The 22907-nt window shown below is 42.8% G+C and overlaps 1 protein-coding gene across 1 annotated transcript in view; it reads left to right on the top strand.

Annotated features, from left to right (window-relative positions):
- The first annotated feature begins 1301 nt into the window (after nt 1-1301).
- The window catches only part of LOC122931398 (thread biopolymer filament subunit alpha-like), a 46460-nt gene continuing 24854 nt past the window's right edge, over nt 1302-22907 (top strand). The window contains exons 1-8 of the mRNA XM_044285473.1: nt 1302-1952; nt 5675-5886; nt 6433-6493; nt 10169-10264; nt 10582-10758; nt 14153-14278; nt 14809-14922; nt 15140-15246. Coding sequence (XP_044141408.1) covers nt 1302-1952; nt 5675-5886; nt 6433-6493; nt 10169-10264; nt 10582-10758; nt 14153-14278; nt 14809-14922; nt 15140-15246 — 1544 coding nt within the window. The remainder of the gene's footprint in view (nt 1953-5674; nt 5887-6432; nt 6494-10168; nt 10265-10581; nt 10759-14152; nt 14279-14808; nt 14923-15139; nt 15247-22907) is intronic.

The raw sequence follows: 22907 nt of genomic DNA, 5'->3' as shown, positions 1-22907 counted from the left end.
TCCACACCGCAAATTATTTTTTTTTGAGGTGAGAAATCACAGACCAAAAGCCCATGGAATTGCTTCATAGTGCTTCCTTGGGCTTCTGCTCTGTGCCTCCGCACAGCTCCATATCTTGAGGATTGCGGACCCATTCAAGTGAACGGGCCGTAATATGGGCATGGGCCACACACGTTTGTGTCCACGAGCCCGAATAAAAATGTTCCGGAAGGACCTGAAGAGAGAGGTTTATGGGAGGAAACCCACCAACATAACAGAGCTAAAGCTGTTTTGTATGGAGGAATGGACTAATATTCCTTCAAGCCGATGTGCAGGACTAACCAACAGTTACTGGAAACATTTAGTAGCAGTTATTGGTGCGCAAGGAGGTCAAACCAGATACTGAGAGCGAAGGTTCCCATACTTTTCTCGCTCACACAGACATGGGACATTGGACCATTTTCCTCAATAAATAAATGACCAAATCAAATATTTTTTGGCTCATTTGTTTGATTTGGTCTTCTTTATCTACTTTTAGGACCTGTGAGGAAATCTAATGTACTTTCATGGCAAGTTTATGCAGAAACTTCTGAAAGATTCATACATTTTCAAGCAGCATTGTGTATAGGTAGATCTATCTATCTATCTATCTATCTGTGTCTATCTATCTATCTATCTATCGCTCTTCTGCACAGTATAATTTCCCAGCACTACAGTTGCACAATAAAGGAGTTCCCTATTTGTATTACTTTACATTCCGTGTTCCTTTAAACTTGAGTATGTAAATGTTAGTCCTGCAGAGACTCGAGTTTCAGTCAGGGCTCTACAGTAGTAGCATGCATCTTACCTCAAGAAAAGTAGCTATGTGGCAAGATCCTTCTTGAGTTTATCTGAAGTTCCTCAAACTTACCTGGAATACAGTATATTCAGAACACCATGGTTGAAATGGTGAGGAACAATCCACCAAATATGATGATCCTCTGAATATAGAAAAGGCAAGTTTTAACAGGCTCCTGCCTGGAAGCAAAGTGGAGGTAACGCTGGCCTTTGGCAATAAGCTTCTATTTAGGCCTCGCACATTGACATTTTCTTAATTCTTTCAGCTGCTTGCTGGCCCTTGTTCTGAGCTTCATCATTACTAACCCCCAGGCTCATTTGATACGTTTGATTGCAGAATTTTGATGAGTCTGGTTAAAAGGAGATTTGCCCAATAGGAAGCAAAGTTTGTGCGTCTCCTGTGAACACCAAGTAGAAGTATATAATTGCTCAGAGGTCCAAGTGCAGCTCTGTTCTGAAGGTTTCAGTCTTGGATACATCTCAGGATGAGTGTGGAGAAGCAAGTAAAAGTCAGCAGCTCTGCTGTGCGCTATGGCGCATCTTATGGAAGCAACAAGCTCTTCTCTATGGCCAGGAGTAGTGCCAGAGTTTCTGGAGGCTCTGGAGGAGGAGGCTTTGGTGGAGGCTATGGAGGAGGCTATGGAGGAGGCTATGGAGGGGGCTATGGAGGAGGAGGCTTTGGAGGAGGCTCTGGAGGAGTTGGACTCTCCAGAGCCGTTGGGCTTGGGGCAGCAGCAGGTGGAGCAGGTTTTGGCTTACGAGGCGGCCTTGGACTGGCTGGTGGTGCTGCTCTGAGAGCTGGGTTAGGTGCAGGCTTGGGTGGGGGTACAGGAGCAGGATTTGGGTTCGGAGGTGGCATTGGTGGTGCAGGAGGTAGATTTGGAGGAGCCATAGGTGTACTAAAAGGTCGCTTAGGAGGCAGAGGTTTCAAGATAGGCAGCTATGGTGGAAGTCCATCCTTCCTATTTGCTAGTGTCAAGCCAGGACTTGGGGGATTGGGAAGCGGTCCAAGTGCTCCTGATATTCCATCTATTGACCCATCCTTGCCCTCTGTGGACACTGTTCAAGTCACCCGCCTTAAGGAGAAGGAGGAACTCCAGATATTGAACAACAAGTTTGCCAGCTTCATTGATAAGGTACTTCTAGGGATTAATGTGCCTATATCTGACCATGGTAGCATTCTCTCTCTCTTTTTTGGGGGGGCTGGGGAGGGGGGGGCACCTTACCTTCTTTCAGTTTAACTTTAGTGCTTTCAAAAACAGAAGTTTTAATATTTTATTTTTATCAATTAACAAAATGCTAAGTGAATGAACAAAACTAAAATCTGAACCCAATGAATATTTGGTGTGACCACCCTTTGCCTCTATAACAGCATCAGTTATTTTAGGTATACTTGCACACAGTTTTTGAAAGAACTCAGCAGGGAGGTTGTTCCAAACATCTTGGAGAACTAACCACAGACCTTCTGTGTATGTAGGCTTGCTTATATCCTGTGTATTCATGTAATCCCAGACAGAGTCAATGATGTTGAGGTCAGGGCTCTATGGAGGCCATATCATCCCTCCCAGGACTCCTTTTTCTTTTATATGCTGCTATTTACATTTATGCTACTACAAATCTATCTATCTATCTATATGTATATATAGTTGGTGCTCTGATTTTCAATTATAGGGCCCATATAAAAAAAATGATAAAATTCTATCTGCCTGAAGTTACCACTAGAAGGAGCCTAGGAGCTTACTGCATGCTGTCTTATTCTTGAGTTCAGTATATAACAGTATTCAGTAGGCTCTTAAGCTCCCTCTACTGGTGGATACAGGCAGACATCATTTAACTCTATGTCTATGCACAAAATTTGGAGGTCTGAATGAGACAAATATACAGGTGAAACTCGAAAAATTAGAATATCGTGCAAAAGTCCATTTATTTCAGTAATTCAAATTAAAAGGAATTGCATTAATGCAGCTTAAAATTAGAATTTTGTGAAAAGGTTCAATATTCTAAGCTCAAAGTGTCTCACTCTAGTCAGCTGATTAATCCATACCCCCTAAGCAAAGGGTACCTCAAAATTGAGACTTTGGGGTTTCATAAGCTGTAAGCCATAATCATCCAAATTATAACAAATAAAGGCTTGAAATATCTCGCTTTGCATGCAATGAGCCGATCGCATATGTTAGTTTCACCTTTTAAGTTGCATTACTGAAATAAATGAACTTTGCACGATATTCAAATTTTTCGAGTTTCACCTGTGTAAGGCTACTTTCACACTTGCGGCAGTGTGATCCGGCGGGCAGTTCCGTCGTCGGAACTGGCCGCCGGATCCGCCGATCTGCTGCTGCCTGAAAGCATTTGTGAGACGGATCCGGATGCGGATCCGTCTCACAAATGCATTGCAAGGACGGATCCGTCTCTCCGCTTGTCATGCGGACCGACGGATCCGTCTTGTACATTTTTCGCATTTTTACCGATCTGCGCATGCGCATGCCGGAACGACGGATCCGGCATTCCGGTATTCTGAATGCCGGATCCGGCGCTAATACATTCCTATGGGGAAAAATGCCGGATCCGGCGTTCAGGCATGTCTTCAGTTTTTTTCGCCGGAGAAAAAACCGTAGCATGCTACGGTTTTCTCTTTTGCCTGATCAGTCAAAACGACTGAACTGAAGACATCCTGATGCAAACTGAACGGATTACTCTCCATTCAGAATGCATGGGGATATGCCTGATCAGTTCTTTTCCGGTATAGAGCCCCTGTGACGGAACTCTATGCCGGAAAAGAAAAACGCTAGTGTGAAAGTACCCTAAGGCTATAATAAGAAACTAAACAGCACTTAATGTTGCCTAATAGCGACATGGTACTAAAAGATAGCCATTGACTATAAGGAATGTTATATGATGCTTGGCTTATTTTTCATGTATGTGATCACAACTGCTTATGAGAGTGCCCTATGTTTTATACATAAGACACATTCATTGCCATGCTATGACAATAGCCAGGTGCATTTTGTACCCACTTGGAATGACTAGGCACTACTATCGCTGCTGTCCCCGGCTGTCTCTATATTTATTATCTATGTGGACCATGCTGCTCAGGCAATTGAGTCCCTGCACTAGCGGGCCACCTATGTCCTCTAGATTGCTTCCTGGACCCCCCATCAAAGGCAAGACAATCAGCCTCTCCGATATTTGATACTTCTTTCAGCACAGCTTTAAGGGATTTCGATGGCAATATCTGTGTATTTTAAGACTCCTTAGATACAAGAAGAGTCATGGGGAAGAGGGCACCGGTGCCATGAGCTGTTTAGTGGGGGAGCTAGAGCAGATCATGCGCCCTCATCTGAAGGCAATCTATAATGTTGTCAGGTTACATCTAAGGGCGCCTTCACATGCAGAAGATTTTCTTGCAGCAAATTTCTGCAACTGAAAATCATTTCTATTGATCTGAATGGAGCTTGCAGAAGTCCATGGAGGGAATTTATTATTCATCCCATGCCAGTGGCAAAAAAAAGTTGCAAGCCTCGCTTTTTGCTATTTTTTTTAAACGCCATTGTGCCTACATTTTGGCCCAAGTGGCGTTTAAACTCTTCCCTCGCCACTCTCCCGAGCCTGGCGCATTTCTCTTCTTTAATGGCAGTTTTCTGGAGTAAAGGAAGACTGAAATCTATGTCAGCTCCAAGCTGGTGTCCATATTACTTTTGGCGCATGGACAGCCGAAGGAGGTGCCTAAGTTCCTGCAACAAAATCTGCTGTGCGCGAAGGCACCCTAAAAGTGACCAGTCTTATAACGTTGAACAAAAGTGGAAGCCGGTGCAGTTGGATCACACTGTAGATATGTTCTCACAGACCAGTTTATTGAGACAACACGTTTCGGGAGCGGAGCGCTCCCTTCCTCAGGTCCAAATCGGCATAACATGAATGTGCTGAATTGAACCTGATGAAGGGAGCGTTCCGCTCTAGAAACGCGTTATCTCAATGAGCTGGTTTGTGAGAACATTAGTGTTGATCACGAACATTCGAATTGAGAATTTTTATCGCGAATATTTGCACTTTGAGAATTCGCGAATATTTAGAATATAGTGATACCCATGATCCCTCCCTGCTTCTAGCTTGTAGGCCAATGAGAAGGCTGCAATATCTTTGATTTTAGGAGTAGTGTCGATTGCGACTTTTCGCAATCAAGAAAATAATGACTGGAGATCACAAATTCTCGACTATATGGCAAATATTAATCTAAATATTCGCTAAATATCGCAAATTCGAATATTGCCCCTGCCTCTCATCACTAGAGAACATATCCACAGTGTGATTTCGTCGGCAGCATGATCCACCTGCACCGGCTCACTTTGCTTCTACTTTTGCTCATCGCTCACTTAGCAGTCTCTTCTGATCTGAGGACCCGGGGAAACACAGCAGCCATCTCAACACTTCATGCCCATCCATAGGGTTGAGCCTCTCTGAACAACCACCTCAGGTGAGCACTTTGTTGTCTAATTGGCACTTTGCTCTCCTAAGGTACTACACCAGGCACGCCCCATTTTGCTTCCTTTTTTCACCGTAGTCTTATGATGTGATTGACGAGTAGCCAAAATAATATAATCTAAAGGGGTTGGATAAGATTAGTTCTAAAAATAAAATAAAAAAAAGTTTCTTGAAACAGCGCCACTCTTGTCCATAGGCTGTATCTGGTATTGCAGTTCATTTGAATGTGACTTAAGTGGAATACCAGATACAGCGAAGACCAGTTTTAGGGAGCTTGTTACCCCCAGTCAGTGACACGGGACCCACCGTGCCCAGTTACCGGACGCCCTGCGAGTATACAGTAATACGCAGATGTTACAGGAATTGTTCTCCTTTGCAGGTCCGCAGTCTGGAGCAGCAGAACACCATTCTGAAAGCCCAGATCAATCTGTACAACAGGAGTGACCCCAGTGCTCCGGCCAGCCCCGGAGTGGTCGCAACTACTGCCATCGCTGGATACAGAGCCCAGGTTGACATTTTATCTCAAACCAAGACCGCACTTTTGGCAGAAATCGATTATTACAAGCAAGTGATTGAAGAAGTCCAGTCCAAGTGAGTGAGCACCGAAAGTGTAGATCCCTGAACTGGGGGGTGATGTAAAGGTGAACTCCACCCAAGCGCGTAGGCAGCAGGTCAGCCAGTTGCATAGGTACAAATCTAACAGATGCCATTTAAAGGGGTATTTCTATCCGAGACATTTATGGCAACTCTGGGACCTGCTCCTGTATCCAAAACAGGACTTCAGATTTGACGGAGAGCACATTGTGCATGTGCAGCGTCCTCTCCGTTCACTGCTATGGGACATGTGAAAATAGCAGAGCAAGCGCCGTAGAGCTGTGTAATACTTCACTTCTCCTGTGGCGGCGCTGCAGGAAAACATAATACTTATTGCCCGCTTCCTGCTCAGAATATAGCTGTTCTCTGGGGATCTTTGCAGGTTGGAATCTAAAGGGATTGTTCAACGTGAACAACTGGTTAAAAGAGAAAAAAAAAAACAATGACCTGTATGTTTTCTGGTTGTTTTGTTGATGATTGAAGGATATAATGAGTCGCTTCTCCACTTCAATACACTAAACTGATTCTCATTGTTGTTTGCAGATTTGAGGAGGACAGCGCATCCACAAAGTCTCTGGAGTCAGAATGGACTGCACTTAAAGAGGTGAGATACCCCCAATCATCTAACACTCAGCTATTATTAGAAGATAGATAGTTAGGATACAGATATGAGACAGATAGATAAATATGAGATAGATAGATATAGATATAATATAGATAGATAGATATTAGATAGATAGATAAATATGAGATGGATAGATAGATAGGTATAGAGAGATATGAGATGGATGGATAGATAGATAAATATGAGATAGATATAATATAGATAGATAAATATGAGATAGATCGATAGATAGATAAAAGAGAGATAGATAGATAGATAGATAGATAGATAAAAGAGAGATAGATAGATAGATATGCGATGGATGGATGGATAGCTAGATACATAGATTTTAAATAGATATGAGATTGATGGATGGATAGAAAGATAGATATAGATATAATATAGATAGACATAGATATTAGATAGATAGATAGATAGATAGATAGAGATATAATATAGATAGATAGATATGAGATAGATAGATACAAGATAAATAGATAGATAGATAGATATGAGATAGATAGATACATAGATATTAGATAGATATGAGATGGATGGGTAGATATTAGATAGATAGATAGATAGATAGAGACATAGATATTAGATAAATAGATAGATAGATAAATAGATATAGATATAATATACAGACGTGGACAAAATTGTTGGTACCCTTTGGTCAATGAAAGAAAAAGTCACAATGGTCACAGAAATAACTTTAATCTGACAAAAGTAATAATAAATTAAAATTCTATAAATGTTAACCAATGAAAGTCAGACATTGTTTTTCAACCATGCTTCAACAGAATTATGTAAAAAAATAAACTCATGAAACAGGCATGGACAAAAATGATGGTACCCCTAGAAAACACAGAACATAATGTGACCAAAGGGACATGTTAATTCAAGGTGTGTCCACTAATTAGCATCACAGGTGTCTACAACCTTGTAATCAGCCATTGGGCCTATATATATGGCTCCAGGTAATCACTGTGTTGTTTGGTGATATGGTGTGTACCACACTCGACATGGACCAGAGGAAGCAAAGGAAAGAGCTGTCTCAAGAGATCAGAAAGAAAATTATAGACAAGCATGTTAAAGGTAAAGGCTATAAGACCATCTCCAAGCAACTAGATGTTCCTGTGAGTACAGTTGCACATATTATTCATAAGTTTAAGATCCATGGGACTGTAGCCAACCTCCCTGGACGTGGCCGCAGGAGGAAAATTGATGACAAATCTAAGAGACGGATAATCCGAATGGTAACAAAAGAGCCTAGAAAGACTTCTAAAGAGATTCAAGGTGAACTTCATGCTCAAGGAACATCAGTGTCAGATCGCACCATCCGTCGTTGTTTGAGCCAAAGTGGACTACATGGGAGACGACCAAGGAGGACACCATTGTTGAAAACGAATCATAAAAAAGCAAGACTGGAATATGCCAAACTACATGTTGACAAGCCACAAAGCTTCTGGGAGAATGTCCTGTGGACAGATGAGACAAAAATCGAAGTTTTTGCCAAGGCACATCAGCTGTATGTTCACAGACGAAAAAATGAAGCATATCAAGAAAAGAACACTGTCCCTACTGTGAAACATGGAGGAGGCTCTGTTATGTTCTGGGGCTGCTTTGCTGCGTCTGGCACAGGGTGTCTTGAATCTGTGCAGGGTACAATGAAATCTCAAGACTATCAAGGAATTCTAGAGAGAAATGTACTAGCCAGTGTCAGAAAGCTTGGTCTCAGTCGCAGGTCATGGGTCTTGCAACAGGACAATGACCCAAAACACACCGCTAAAAACACCCAAGAATGGCTAAGAGGAAAAAATTGGACTATTCTAAAGTGGCCTTCTATGAGCCCTGACCTCAATCCTATTGAGCATCTTTGGAAGGAGCTGAAACATGCAGTCTGGAAAAGGCACCCTTCAAACCGGACACAACTGGAGCAGTTTGCTCATGAGGAGTGGGCCAAAATACCTGCTGAGAGGTGCAGATGTCTCATTGACAGTTACAGGAAGCGTTTGATTGCAGTGATTGCCTCAAAAGGTTGCGCAACAAAATATTAAGTTAGGGGTACCATCATTTTTGTCCATGCCTGTTTCATGAGTTTATTTTTTTACATAATTCTGTTGAAGCATGGTTGAAAAACAATGTCTGACTTTCATTGGTTAACATTTATAGAATTTTAATTTATTATTACTTTTGTCAGATTAAAGTTATTTCTGTGACCATTGTGACTTTTTCTTTCATTGACCAAAGGGTACCAACAATTTTGTCCACGTCTGTAGATAGATATTAGATAGATACGAGATAGTTAAAAGAGAGATAGATAGATAAATATGAGATAGATAGATGGATATAGAGAGATATGAGATGGATGGATAGATAGATAAATATGAGATAGATATAATATAGATAGATAAATATGAGATAGATCGATAGATAGATAAAAGAGAGATAGATAGATAGATAGATAGATAGATATGAGATAGATAGATAGATAGATAGATAGATATGCGATGGATGGATGGATAGCTAGATACATAGATTTTAAATAGATATGAGATTGATGGATGGATAGAAAGATAGATATAGATATAATATAGATAGACTTAGATATTAGATAGATGGATAGATAGATAGATAGATAGATAGATAGAGATATAATATAGATAGATAGCTATTAGATAGATAGATACAAGATAAATAGATAGATAGATAGATATGAGATAGATAGATAGATACATAGATATTAGATAGATATGAGATGGATGGGTAGATATTAGATAGATAGATAGATAGATAGAGACATAGATATTAGATAAATAGATAGATAGATAAATAGATATAGATATAATATAGATAGATATTAGATAGATACGAGATAGATAGATAGATATATACGAGATAGTTAAAAGAGAGATAGATAGATAGATAGATAGATAGATAGATATGAGATGGATGGATGGATAGATAGATATAGATATAATATAGATAGATATTAGATAGATAGATACGAGATAAATAGATAGATAGATATGAGATAGATAGATATGAGATAGATAGATAGATACATAGATATTAGATAGATATGAGATGGATGGGTAGATATTAGATAGATAGATAGATAGATAGATAGAGACATAGATATTAGATAAATAGATAGATAGATAAATAGATATAGATATAATATAGATAGATATTAGATAGATACGAGATAGATAGATAGATATATACGAGATAGTTAAAAGAGAGATAGATAGATAGATAGATAGATAGATATGAGATGGATGGATGGATGGATAGATAGATATAGATATAATATAGATAGATATTAGATAGATAGATACGAGATAAATAGATAGATAGATATGAGATAGATAGTTAAAAGAGAGATAGATAGATATGAGATGGATGGATAGATATTAGATAGATAGATAGAGACATAGATATTAGATAGATAGATAGATAGATAGATAGATATTAGATACGAGATAGATAGTTAAAAGAGAGATAGATAGATATGAGATGGATGGATAGATAGATATAATATAGATATTAGATAGATAGATACATAGATATTAGATAGATATGAGATGAATAGATGGATAGATAGATATTAGATAGATAGATTAGACATTGGCCTATTTATAAGCTAATGCATGTCTCTCTTCCTTCCAGGATGTGGACCATCTGTATCTGACCATCTTTGACTTACAGACAAAACTAACTGGGGTGGAGGATCAGATCACTCTGTCTAGACAGCTGTACGACGCTGTAAGTATCAGACACTGCGACATTACTGTAGGTAACAGCAAATTCACATAATAAACTGGCACAGTAGTCAAAGGCCCTTACAGTGTCAGAGCAGCCGTGACTCTTCTGTGACACTTGCCCAGGTCCCTATGACAGGGAGGGACTTCTTTCCAAGGAGTCCTAGAGGTGGAGCTTCTGAACCAGGACTGTAGAGCAGCATGCATGTCTTTTCCATCACTTTTTATATCTAATTTGTCTGATAATCCGCCTGCTCTTGATCCTGTTCCAATAATAATATGATTCCTAATGTCTTCAATCTTCCTATCTCCAAATCACAGAAAGTCAGAGAAGTCCAGACCATCGTCACCAGCGGCACAAAGGCAGCCATTTCCATTTCATTTGACAACTATGCCCAAGCGGTGGACCTGACTTCGGCCATTTCTGATATGAAAGCACAATATGAATTACTTGTCGCGAAGACCAAACAGGAGGCATTTGCAGTGGCCGAGAGCAAGGTAATTGTAACAGTGTGTATTACCCGCACGTCATAGTGTCCTGAATTATATACCGCTATATAGTACGGAACTCTTTTCAGAATTATCATCTGATAACTGTTAGTTTTGGTTGTTTGCCAGACACTACTTAGAGGAAATCATCCCCCCCGGTAGATACCTTCTAGAAGAAACAATTAGGATACCACCCCCTACTGGTCATTTGTCACACCACCATATATTCTATTCCAGGACAGAAGGGCTCTTTTCTTGCTCACCCATCATTTCCTCATGTATTGTAGATGTGAGGGGTGATCTGCCCTTTTCTTGAGACAATCCTATGGGTGGTTTCACAACTATCCGTAAATTTTATACCAGGGACAAATCTAAAACAAGATGTCTTACCGAAAGAGCAAAATCTGAGCAATTCCATTGCAAATCGCATCCAAATCCACATCAAAATTCACATGGAAGAAATGCTGGTTTTGCAGTGGATTTGTCTGTGGCATAAAATTTACGGAACGTGTAAATCCACCCGAAGCTATTCCATTTAATTGAGGAAAGGTAGACTGTGGGCATCATATTTTATAGCGTTTGAGGCTGTTTTTTTAATACATAGTGATCCAAACACTCCGCTACCCTTCAGGCAATTCTTGAGATATTCACAAAAAATGCTAATATGGCACCATCACATGACCCGAATTAGCCAATAGAAGCTCACAGGTCCTTCACTGATACCCTAACCGACATACACACGGTCACATGACCCGTATTGGCCAATAGAAGCTCACAGCTCCTTCAGTCTTTGCCTCACTGTTGTACACAGTTTTACACCAGGTTTCCATAACATCTCAGCCATTTTTCTTCACTGTTATAAGGCCACTGTGGAGGTCACTGTTAAAGGGAACCTGTCACCAGTTTTATGGTGTCCTAACTAAGGGCAACATAAATTACTGAATGATTCTCTTAGCAAAATGCTGGGTCACTTTCTTTAATTGACCCAGTCAATCTGCCAACATCTTGTATTGAAAAGCTCCAGCTGATAATGATGAGTCATGAATATTCATGAGCTCCTGACTCTCCCCGCCCACCTGCTGCTGATTTTCCATATGAATCAGCAGCAGGTGGGCAGGGGAGTGGCTATAGCTCTGAATTAAATAAACGCTGGACTCAATGACATTAGCATGCGGCATGTGGCATCTTTGTGTGTATATTATGAGGTAACCATCTGTCACACCAGTCAGGGCCGGTTCTAGGTGAAACAGGGCCCTGGGGCGGAAAACAATAAGGCCCCCCCCCCCCCACATGTCACGTCATCACCCCCTTCGCGTCACATCATTCCCCCCCCTCCATCATGGCAGCACACTTCCTCTACCCCCCCCCCCCCCCAAATGCACATTTCTCCAGTCCAACTGACTCCAAACAGAACCAGGGCGGGCTAGTACACTGGCACGGGTGAGATGGTGCCTGGGATAGATCCGATCCATCCCAGGCACCATCTCACCCATCCCAGTGCCAGTATACTAGCCCGCCCTGGTTCTGTTTGGACAGTTGGACTGGAGAAATGTGCATTTGGGGGTGTGAGGGGGCCAGTTACTGGTAGGTTGGGTGATTAAACTGGGTCGGATCCATCCCAGGCACCATCTCACCCGTCCCAGTGACAGTATACTAGCCCGCCCTGGTTCTGTTTGGACAGTTGGACTGGAGAAATGTACATGGGGGGGGGCGGGCAGTTACTGGTAGTACCAGTAACTGCCCCCCCCCCCAAATGCACATTTCTCCAGTCCAACTGACTCCAAACACAAACAGAACCAGGGCCGCAGGGCGGGCTAGTAGTACACACTGGGACGGCCAGGACGGGTGAGATGGTGCTGGACTAAGTAAGTCAGTGAGTGGGAAACACTGGGAATGGATTGATGGGGCAGAGCACTGTGGAGGTCACTGTTAATGGGGCAGGGCGATGTGGAGGTCACTAATAGGGGTGGGGTGCTGTAGAGGTTACTGTTAAAGTGCAGGGCAACGTGGAGGTCACGTTTTAAAGGCAGGACACTGTGGAGATCACTGCTAAGGGGGAGGGATGCTGTGGGGGTCACTGTTATTAGGGCCACTGTAAATATCACTATTTTGGGGGCCACTGGCGAGATATTTTAACCACACACACAAATAACAACAAAATAGACCCTTGTGAAGCCAAGTTATTCTGCTAGTATAGATAGAATAGTTCATTGTTGGCAGGTTCAGCGGCCAATAGTTTAATACATATGGGGGCCTTTAGGTGACACAGATTTTTGCATTGAGACCCAGGAACTTCATGATACACCTCTAGGTATTTGTACCATAAATAAAACAAATAAGTAATTTGCAGGGCTCACTATCAGTGGTGTCTCTTCAATAGAGGCAGACCATGCGACTGCTACAGGACCCAGGGGATCCGACATGAAAGCACTGAATTTTCATACAGTCACCACTAAGGGGAGCTCCATGCAATAAATTAGTACAGCTTTCATTGCAGTCAATAGTAACTGTATAACTTTCTATGCACTGAGCGCCCCTGGTGGTGGCTGCAGGCAGCTAGTTTTGTATATGTTATAATACATTATGTGAAGGGAGGCAGTGATTTATAGCTGTATGGTGAATATTTATCCATATATGTATGCCAGTTGTCTAGTGTGAATACATTGAGAAATGTTTAGGCTGAGGGCCATATTTTTGAGGCACCTGTTCACTTCTTTCCGACATAGAAATCAGAGAACGTAGGTAAGGCCGAGGGAAGCTTTTTTATATTACATTTTTTTTTTTATTAAAATGTCCTCCTCAGGATAGGTCATCATAATAACATTGGTGGGGGTCTAAATCCCGACACCCCCCATGATTAGCTGTTTCAGTTGCTCCAATGAGAGCTGTGGCCTCCTGGTAGCTTACCAAGCACAGCGCTATACATTGTATAGTGGCTGGGTTTGGTATTGCAGCTAAGCCCCATTCTCTTGAATGGGGGCTGAGCTGCAGCTAGAATACCTGAGTGATGTACGTTGACGTTACATGGCCTAGGAAGAGGCCACGGCACTCACTATGCATCCAGCCTCTTCTATCAGATGTCCAATCTGATATTGATGACTTATCCTGAGGATAGTTCATCAATATATTTTCCCAGATAACCCCTTTACGTAAATTCAGCAATAATCTGGGACGTTGTGCTTTGCGTTCTGCCTTGCCTAATTAATTAAATAACGTACTGGGAAACAGGGTGGGTCAGGGAGTTCCATACTACATTTTACTTTGCGTCCCTATGAGATCTGTGTACGCCCCTGGTCTGTCGATGTATATCACATATACAGTCTATAATGATATGATTGCTATAATTTTGTTGTTTTTCTTTCACTACTCTTCCCTATATAATAACGTGTCCCTTATTTTAAAGATTTTTCTGGCAAGTGGTTCTTCCCAACCATCCGTACAAGCACTCACAGCCTATAAAGAGGAATACAGGACGCTCAAACATCAGGTTGACTCAGTTCAACGTGAGATGGAAAGGATTAAGTCTTTGGTAGGTTTAACTTTTTAACATGAATGACAAAAAAATGAAAGCAGTTATCCTTGGTATGTCAACATGTTTAAATGTATATATGTTGTATTTAAAAGGCATCTGTCAGCAGTTTTGTACCTATGACACTGGCTGACCTGTTACATGTGTGCTTGGCAGCTGAAGGCATCTGTGTTGGTCCCATGTTCATATATGTGCCCACATTGCTGAGAAAAATGATGTTTGAATATATGCAAATGCAAATAATGTCCCCGTTACTCCTAGAGGTTCTGCTCTCTCTGCAACTGCAGTGCCTTCTCCACTTTGATTGAGAGGGCCAGGAGTGATGACGTTTTCACTGCCAGGTAAAATCCAGTTCATCCAGTGCCAATGAGTGTCAGAAGGGTTTCCATTACCACGTCTGGTTTGACGACCTGCAAAGTAAAAAATGGAATATGGTTCTTGGATATAAGAAAGAACATCACATACAGTTTAGTGTATATGTCATGAGGTTGTGTTCATGTTCACATCAGTGACTCTGGTCTTGCCTACAGAACATCCAACTGGAATCTTCCATAGCAGAAGCCGAAGGAAACTCAACCAACGAGGTTGACACCTACCAAGAACAGGTCACAGCTCTCAAATCTCAACTGGATGACATTAGAAAGGTAAAGTCCACAAGGTTTTACATGCAGTTCCATGGAGGAAACATCTTTAAGCCTTGACAACCCACCTCGAAAGAAATGGTTGTCTTAAAAATAATCATGAGCACGTTACTTCTAATGTTACAGCAAATGCTGAACTGAAGGAACTTTAGGACTATCTGCCATCATCAAAAGGTACATTCACCGTAATGGTAAAATACTTCCTGTTTTTACTTAATAGCAAATTGCTCACTATTGTCAAGAATACCAGGATCTACTGGCCATGAAGATGGGACTAGACGTAGAGATTACAGCCTACAAGAAGCTGATGGACAGTGAAGAGTTAAGGTAAGAAATCCTTACATTTGGTTAAAGGGGCTGTCCAACTTTAGCAGCCTTTCTCGCTGTCTCTCCACCTTAAGGGAACCAAGTGAAGAGAAATCCTGGTAAACGTAGCGTGTTGCAAGGTTTATACTTTTATTGTATCACACAAAGTACATAGTGTATACAGGATGCATTTTGGCTAGTAAGCCTTCATCAAATGGTCTCCACCTTGAGGGAACCGGCTCCTTCGGTTCACCACCGGGGTGTTTGCGCTCTGGTCTCTGCTTGTCAACTTCCAGAGTGGACAGGGGTCGCGTGTACAGCCGCAGCCAATGACTGGCAAACATAGGTGGTGTGTCCCCAAGCTGCACATGACCCAGAAAAGCTGCCAAACCTGGGTAACCCCTTTAAGGAATACAATTTCTCATGAAAAACCCTGGACAACCACCACAACCACTAGGTGGCTAGACCTATAGGATAGCCGTCTTGTGACACGGCATCATGAAATCATGTTTGAAAAAAAAAAAGCTGTTCATCTGACACCACAGGTTTCGGGAAAGGTAAGGAAAGACAGATCTTTATCAAACTCCCGACGCGATTCCCCTTTAAAATGGAGAGGTTCATCAGGGGATCTTGTTATCTGAGCATGGTGGCGTTGGAGAGGATAATCCTGTCATAGATGAATGGCTTGTAGCTACAACCTCTTCATTTTAAAGGGGAAACGCGTCAGGAGTTTGATGAGTGGAGACGGAACACCATATGGACATATCTTCATTATAGGCTCTTTTACCATTGGGACCTTCTTTAGGGCAGGGATTCTAATACCAGGGCGCAGCTACAGAGAAGTGGGGTCGCCCCCTATGGGAGCACTGCTCCGCTTACAGGCAGGGAGAGTATAGGTTGATAGGGATAGCCTCCCAATGTGCCTATAAGCGTATGTGAATTTATTCATCTTTTTTTTCATCAATTTTGGTCCGGTCCCTCCGACGAGCACAGAATTGGTATCCTGGAAATAACAGACTGATCACCATCCCGGATAGTCCAAGCCTTCATCCTAAGTGCTACCATTCACCAGGAGAACCTAAGTGACCTCATTGTTTACTTGTTACCCTCACCGACATTCCATCAACAGTATCGTTAGTAACCGCGGTGCGGTAACCTTTTCCCATGTGCCTAAGTCCTATTGAGTCATATTTTTTAAGGGTTTTTAAACTAGCTTCAGTGACATATATGTAATACCTATCCCTATATTATCTACAAGTTCAGTGATTTGAGTTGTAGTTTTAGAACAGCTGGAGGTTCCTGTTCCCAGTGTTAAACAATTATAGGATGTACCCAGAGGGCATTGTATAGTCCGCATCTCCACTTACTTTATTTTTTGCAGAATCGGGCTGCTTTCTCTTAGACACGTGGTTATTCTATAGAGATCCTATTATCTGTGATTTCCATTGCTTCTGAGCCTGGCGTGTGATGTCGGGTCATACCGCACACTAGTCGTCAGCTGTTGTCTGTGCCTTTTACCAGAGCCGGCCCTTGTTAAAAGTGCAGGGGCATTAAATGGCGGTCTATAGCCTGCAGCAGTCTGTGCTCTGCGGTCTTTGCTGCGTTCATTCACAATCTGCTTCCCTGACCTGATATTCTGCCTCGCTGGGAACAGCTGTTTCCATGAACCCCGCTGATTGATAGCCGATTTTGCTGAGTAACGGAGTGTAGCAGACTGTAAATTAGAGAGCTGGCCTCAAACAGCCCAGGAACATGCGGTAGGAATAGGACGAATTAATCAGACCCTGGACAGATCAGGCAAGGTGACCATTCAGTGAATTTAGGACAGGAGAACCAGGCGAGATTCAATGCAGCTTGTTTTACTCGACAGAGAGAAACGCAGTAAAATATCTTGGGATATGTCACGATTTAAGGCCCTGGATTTAAAGGGTTCACTCTAATCCTAATATTAGACATTGGCATGAGGAAAAAAAGGAGGAGAGCATCATAGGCAGGACCATTAGTGAAAAACAATTGTCCCTAGGTGAGGGGCAGCTGGAGGCATCTGTGTTGGTCCCAGGGCCGTCTTTAATATTGATTGGACCCTGGGCAAAAATTTACTTGGGCCCCCTGGATCCCGCCTTCCCACACCCTAGCATGCAATCACGCCCTCCACCACAACACACACACAAAAAATCCACACATCTGGTAGAGTCCAGTGAATGACTGTAAATACTTCCAGTTCTGAAGACTCCAGCGGCTCAGGATCAGTGCTCTGGGCAGCCGGGCTCAGGCTGGAAGTGGGCACCGCTCTGCAGGAAGGAGACCAGGGCTCGGCTCGCCCTAGCGTTACAGTGCACCCCACAGTATGCAGTATAGCACCCTATAGTATACAGCACCACACAGTATGCAGTATAGCACCCCACACTATACAGTACCCCACAGTATATAGTAGAGCAGTATAGCAGCTCACAGTATACAGCACCTCACGGTATACAACACCTCACTGTATACAGCACCCCAAACTATACACGATACAGCCCCCCACACTATACAGTACAGCAGTATAGCACTCCACACTATACCGCACCCACAGTATACAGCCCCCCACACTATACAGTACAGCAGTATAGCACTCCCCCCCACTATACAGGCCCCCCACACTATACAGGCCCCCCACAGTATACAGCCCACCACACAGTATACAGCCCACCACACAGTATACAGGCCCCCACACAGTATACAGGCCACCCCCCCCCCCACAGTATACAGCCCACCACACAATATATAGCCCACCACACAATATATAGCCCACCACACAATATATAGCCCACCACACAGTATACAGCCCACCACACAGTATACAGCACCCCACTATACAGTAGTTTACAGTATATTAACATAACAGCCCCTGTCACCTTTTTCTGATGTAATCTTTACACAAAAAAGCTCCACAGTTAACTTCTGCAACACTCCACAGGACCTGTGATGACCTCATAGCCATGTGACCAGTAATTGCTAGGTTACTGGTCACATGGTAATGATGTCATTAAGGTCCTAGATCAAAACTCATTAAGGTCCTAGAATTAAGATCATTAACACAGTACGATCATGATGCCTGTGTAGCCGACAGCCTGACACCCGGGGCAGTAGCTAGCAGGGCTCAAGAGGCAGCTGCCTTGGGCCCCCCAGGAGCAACTGGGCCCAGGGCAGCTGCCCCTTGGTAAAGACGGCCCTGGTTGGTCCCATGTTCATAAGTGCCCGCATTACTGAGAAAAACAATGTTTTATTATATGCAAATGAGCCTCTAGGAGCAACGAGGGCGTTACCTTTACACCTAGAGGCTCTGCTCTCTCTGCAACTGCTGCACCCTCTACACTTTAATTGACAGGGCCAGGAAGTTTAGACGTTATCACACCTGGCCCTGTCAATCAAAGTGAAGAGGGAGCAGCAGTTGTAAAGAGAGCAGAGCCTCTAGGTGTAATGGTAACGCCCCCGTTGCTCCTAGATGCTCATTTGCATATATTATAACATAATTTTTCACAGTGATGAGGCCACATATGAACATGGGACCAACACAGGTGCCTTCAGCTGCCAAGTGCACATGTAACAGGTCCTTTATTGATGATATACGATGTAGGCCCTGAGAATAATTTCCTCTGGTGGGCCTAAGGAACCCCAGTCCTACACTAAGGATAGGTCTGGAATTTGCAAGAATAAGAGTAGTAGGATAATATAGCGGCTAAGATCACAACTCCGGTAACAGTGCAAAAATGCTTTACTGGTGCTTGAAACTACACATTTCAGGATCGTACCGATCCCTTCATCAGGTGAAATACACCATCAAAATACACACAAAGCTTCAGTTTAAGACAATTTGGCAAAAAAAGACGGAGCTGCAATTTAATTTACCCTATCTCCATTTCATGTAATAGTTTTCTATAACTGTACCTGGTCCATCACTCCAGACTACTGTGCAGCCCCGTCATTTACAGCCAACTTGTCTTTTTAAACTGAAGCTTTCTGTGTATGGTTATGGTGTATTGCACCTTACGAAGGGATCCGCACGATCCTGAAACGCGTTGCTTCAAGCACCAATAAAGCATTTTTGTACTATTTCCAGATTTGTGATCCCAGCAGCCCTGCATGGTCCTACTGCTCTCCTTGTCATGAAAGGTTGTATAACCGCCAATTAGAGATCAAAATTGAGCTATTTTTTTGGGGGGGGAGGCAAATATAAAGCAATCTGCAACTGAAGCTGGTCTCTGTCCACTGTCTGTTAGGCAAGATCCTTCCCTAGTAACAAAGACTCAGAACATGGCTCACAGGAAATGGAGGCATGTCGGAGCTAGCTGAGATCCTGAGCCTGCTGAAACAACTGCTTCTACACTGCTCCGGAATATCACAGGAGCCTCCTGCCTTTCTGAAAGTGTGATCTCTCTGTCTTCCTGAAAGCAAACATAGTGGGTAGTAAAGGAATGGAGGTCATAGCAGTACAGTGCTGGCAGATTCCACAGAAGGGAGACGGTCCTGCTTCTGGGAGAAATGTATCTAGCTGTGCAGCTGAAAAAGGGAATAATATGGCTGAAAAAGACATTAGGGAAGCAAAAAAAAAAAAAAAGACCAGTTCCTTCACAGTTATGATTGTAGAAAGAAGCACAGCCATTATGCATTTTTTTTTAAACTCAGGTATGTTTTAAACTAGAGCTTCACTTTAAAAAAATAAACTTGTGATGTTAAATAATTTGTTTTCTGACAAACACGATACCACACAATTTTACTATACAAAAAAAACTACGCTAATAAGAATTTTTTTTACAATGTCTTCCTTGCCACATTGCAATGGAAGTAATGTGGGGTTTTCTAATTTTCAAATACACTATACCGGTAATTAATCCTATATTTATAGAGGGCTCACCTATTCACAACCCTCAAATATTAGCCAGAGAAGAGGGTGTCTCCTGATCTAGAGGACCCGGCTTGGCTCTGTCACCTGTGGGGGCACTGCAGTGAACTTGAACACTTGCTGCTGACTGGAGGCTCTAGTTACAGAGAGAACCTGGGAATTAGGCCACTAGAAGAAAACAGCTAAAATTATTTACAGTTTTGTGCAAGGGGTAGCAATTACTTAAAGGGATTCTGCACTTTGTTTTAACTGATGATCTTTCCTCTGGATAGATCGTCAGCATCTGATCGGCGGGGGTCCGACACCCGGGACCCCTGCCGATCAGCTGTTTGAGAAGGCAGTGGTGCTCCAGCAGCGCCGCGGCCTTCTCACTGTTTACCGCCGGCCCACTGACGTCACGACTAGTATCAACTAGCCTGGGCGGGGCTAAGCTCTGTTCACTAGAATGGAACTTAGCCCCGCCCATCAGATGCTGATGATCTATCCAGAGGATAGATCTTCAGTTAAAACAAAGTGCAGAACCCCTTTAAAGGGAATGTGTCACTGAATAGTTTATTCTGCCAGTTAAAACCAGATAGTGACACATATCCTTTTTTTCTAATCTGTTTTTATTTTCTGATTTTAAATTTTTTAATTTCTACTTCTGAACATGATTATGGAGGCGGCCATCTTGCCTGAGCTGTTCTTAACAGCATCTAGAGCTATGATTTACAGCAGCCACCATGGGCTATAACCACAACAGACGGGAGGGGACCTCATTGACTTCTATGGGAGAGTTTTTTAGGCATGCTCTGTGACCTGTGCAGAGGTTAGGAGGGAGTAGATAAGCTGTGATATCTCCAACTGCCAATGGTGGATCCTGTCTTATCTATACAGAGGTGATATCTGTCATTGTAATCCTGTGATTAATGATAAGGATATGACTGCTGAAAAGAGAACTGTACAGGCCAAGAAGTGTCGCCTATTATTAGGCTTAGTGGCAAGTGCAAAAACTGCAGGATTTTATGTTTGTTTTTTTGTGTTTAATATAGATATTGACATGGAAAATTAAAAATGAAATCACCCAACATTCTATTAAAAATATGATTTAAATAATAGGTAATTTTCTGATGACACATTTCCTTTAAACTATAGTATACACTGGGATTGGAGTTGATCATTGCCTGGGGCCTCACTGCTCTGTGTGACCCTTGTGGGAAGATACAAGAATAACATATGAACAGAATTCAACCGTAGACAGAATGAAATCCACGGCCTCTCATCCACCGTGCTGCAACCCACATAGTAGTCACCTTTTCGCTGAGGCGACCCTTGTGTATAGATGATCTATCATAAATGTTATAGCCATTCAGGGAATGACACAGCCGCCTGTCTTTATAACCTGGGATTTGGATACCAATAGAGCCAGGCTAAATCTGCTGTCGAAAAAAAAAAGGAATATTAAAAAATAGCCTGAACGGAGCATTTCTCCAAAGTCCTGATGCCGTCTAGAAGAATTCTGGTCTAATCCATTTTAAATTATTTAGCAGAGCAATTTAGAGTAGAGAGGGACACGTCAGCCAAAAATAAGCAGAGATTGAGAGAACATGAAAAATATACCGGAGAGAAAAAAAAAGCCGGGTAATCAAACGTGACTGATTACATTACGGCCTCCATAGTCTGTCATAGCATGTGAGAAGTGCAACGTTCACCACGACCTAGGGCCCTATAAGATGTTTGGTGTAGGTGGTACCCAGGTGTAGGAATGGCCGAGTGGTATAGGGTGGCCTACAATGTCCCTTAATATTTGTCTTACGGTGCTCCTACCTGGATACGACTAGACCCCAGGCATTGACTCCGAAGCAGACAAATAGGGGGTAGTTGAATTAAGAGATAAAGGATAAATTGAGTCCAAACATTGTGATGAAGTTGAACAGCAGATTTACTTTGGTAAATGTTTCTCCAAAACAGTTTACAGACTTTATCTTGGTCCCAGCAGGCTTTAGCATAAAAACTCTGGCAGGCAAACTCATCTCTGCTACATCTGTTGCTCTCTGGCTCTGCTGTACTGACAGGCTGACTGTATAATTCAGTTTTTTCTTTATGCTGAAACTTCTTCTCTGTAATCTGTCTCTAGACTATGCCAGGGAACTTTCTTCCTGGCTTCCGAGGCTTCAAGCTGTGGCCTCCATATCCAGCAGAGCTTAGGGTGCTCTAGCTGGCTTGGCTTGGGCATGGGCATGTCCAACAGCGAAGAGCCCAGCACTTGCTTCCTTCCCCTAGCAGGGGGTAAGCTAGACTGCTCTTATAAACTGGTCCCCACTCTTCCTGCAGGAAGTGGGACTCACCCACTCCTCCACAGCGGGGGGTGTTAGAATGGAATGGAAAGCTCCATTCTACCTAAATGTAGCTCTGCTTTTTACGCTGCCACCTGCTGGTGAACCAGGCACATTACACGTGAACACGTGGAGAGAGGAGCAAGGGCTGCAGGTCAGTATGTGGAGGAGAAGACTGACTGTTATGTGTACTTGGGGGGCTTTGTGCAGGGGCTGAAGGGAGGAGGAATAATCCTTGTACTGGAGACTGTATGTTAGAGGGGTCTGAAGAGAGGGGGTGAAGTGATATTTACGTCGGGACTGTATGCTGGAGGGGCTGAAGGCAGAGAGAGTGATGTATTTTACATGGGACTGTATGCTGGAGGGGATGAAGGCAGGAGGGGTGATATTATTTTACATGGGGACTGTATGCTGGAAAGGCTGAAGGCAGAGAGAGTGATGTATTTTACCTGAGACTGTATGCTGGAGGGGCTGAAGGCAGA

Source organism: Bufo gargarizans, chromosome 3 (genome assembly GCF_014858855.1).
Source record: "Bufo gargarizans isolate SCDJY-AF-19 chromosome 3, ASM1485885v1, whole genome shotgun sequence".
NCBI lineage: Eukaryota > Metazoa > Chordata > Amphibia > Anura > Bufonidae > Bufo > Bufo gargarizans.
Note: the sequence above shows the minus strand (reverse complement) of the source record. Positions and strands in the feature narration are given on the sequence as shown.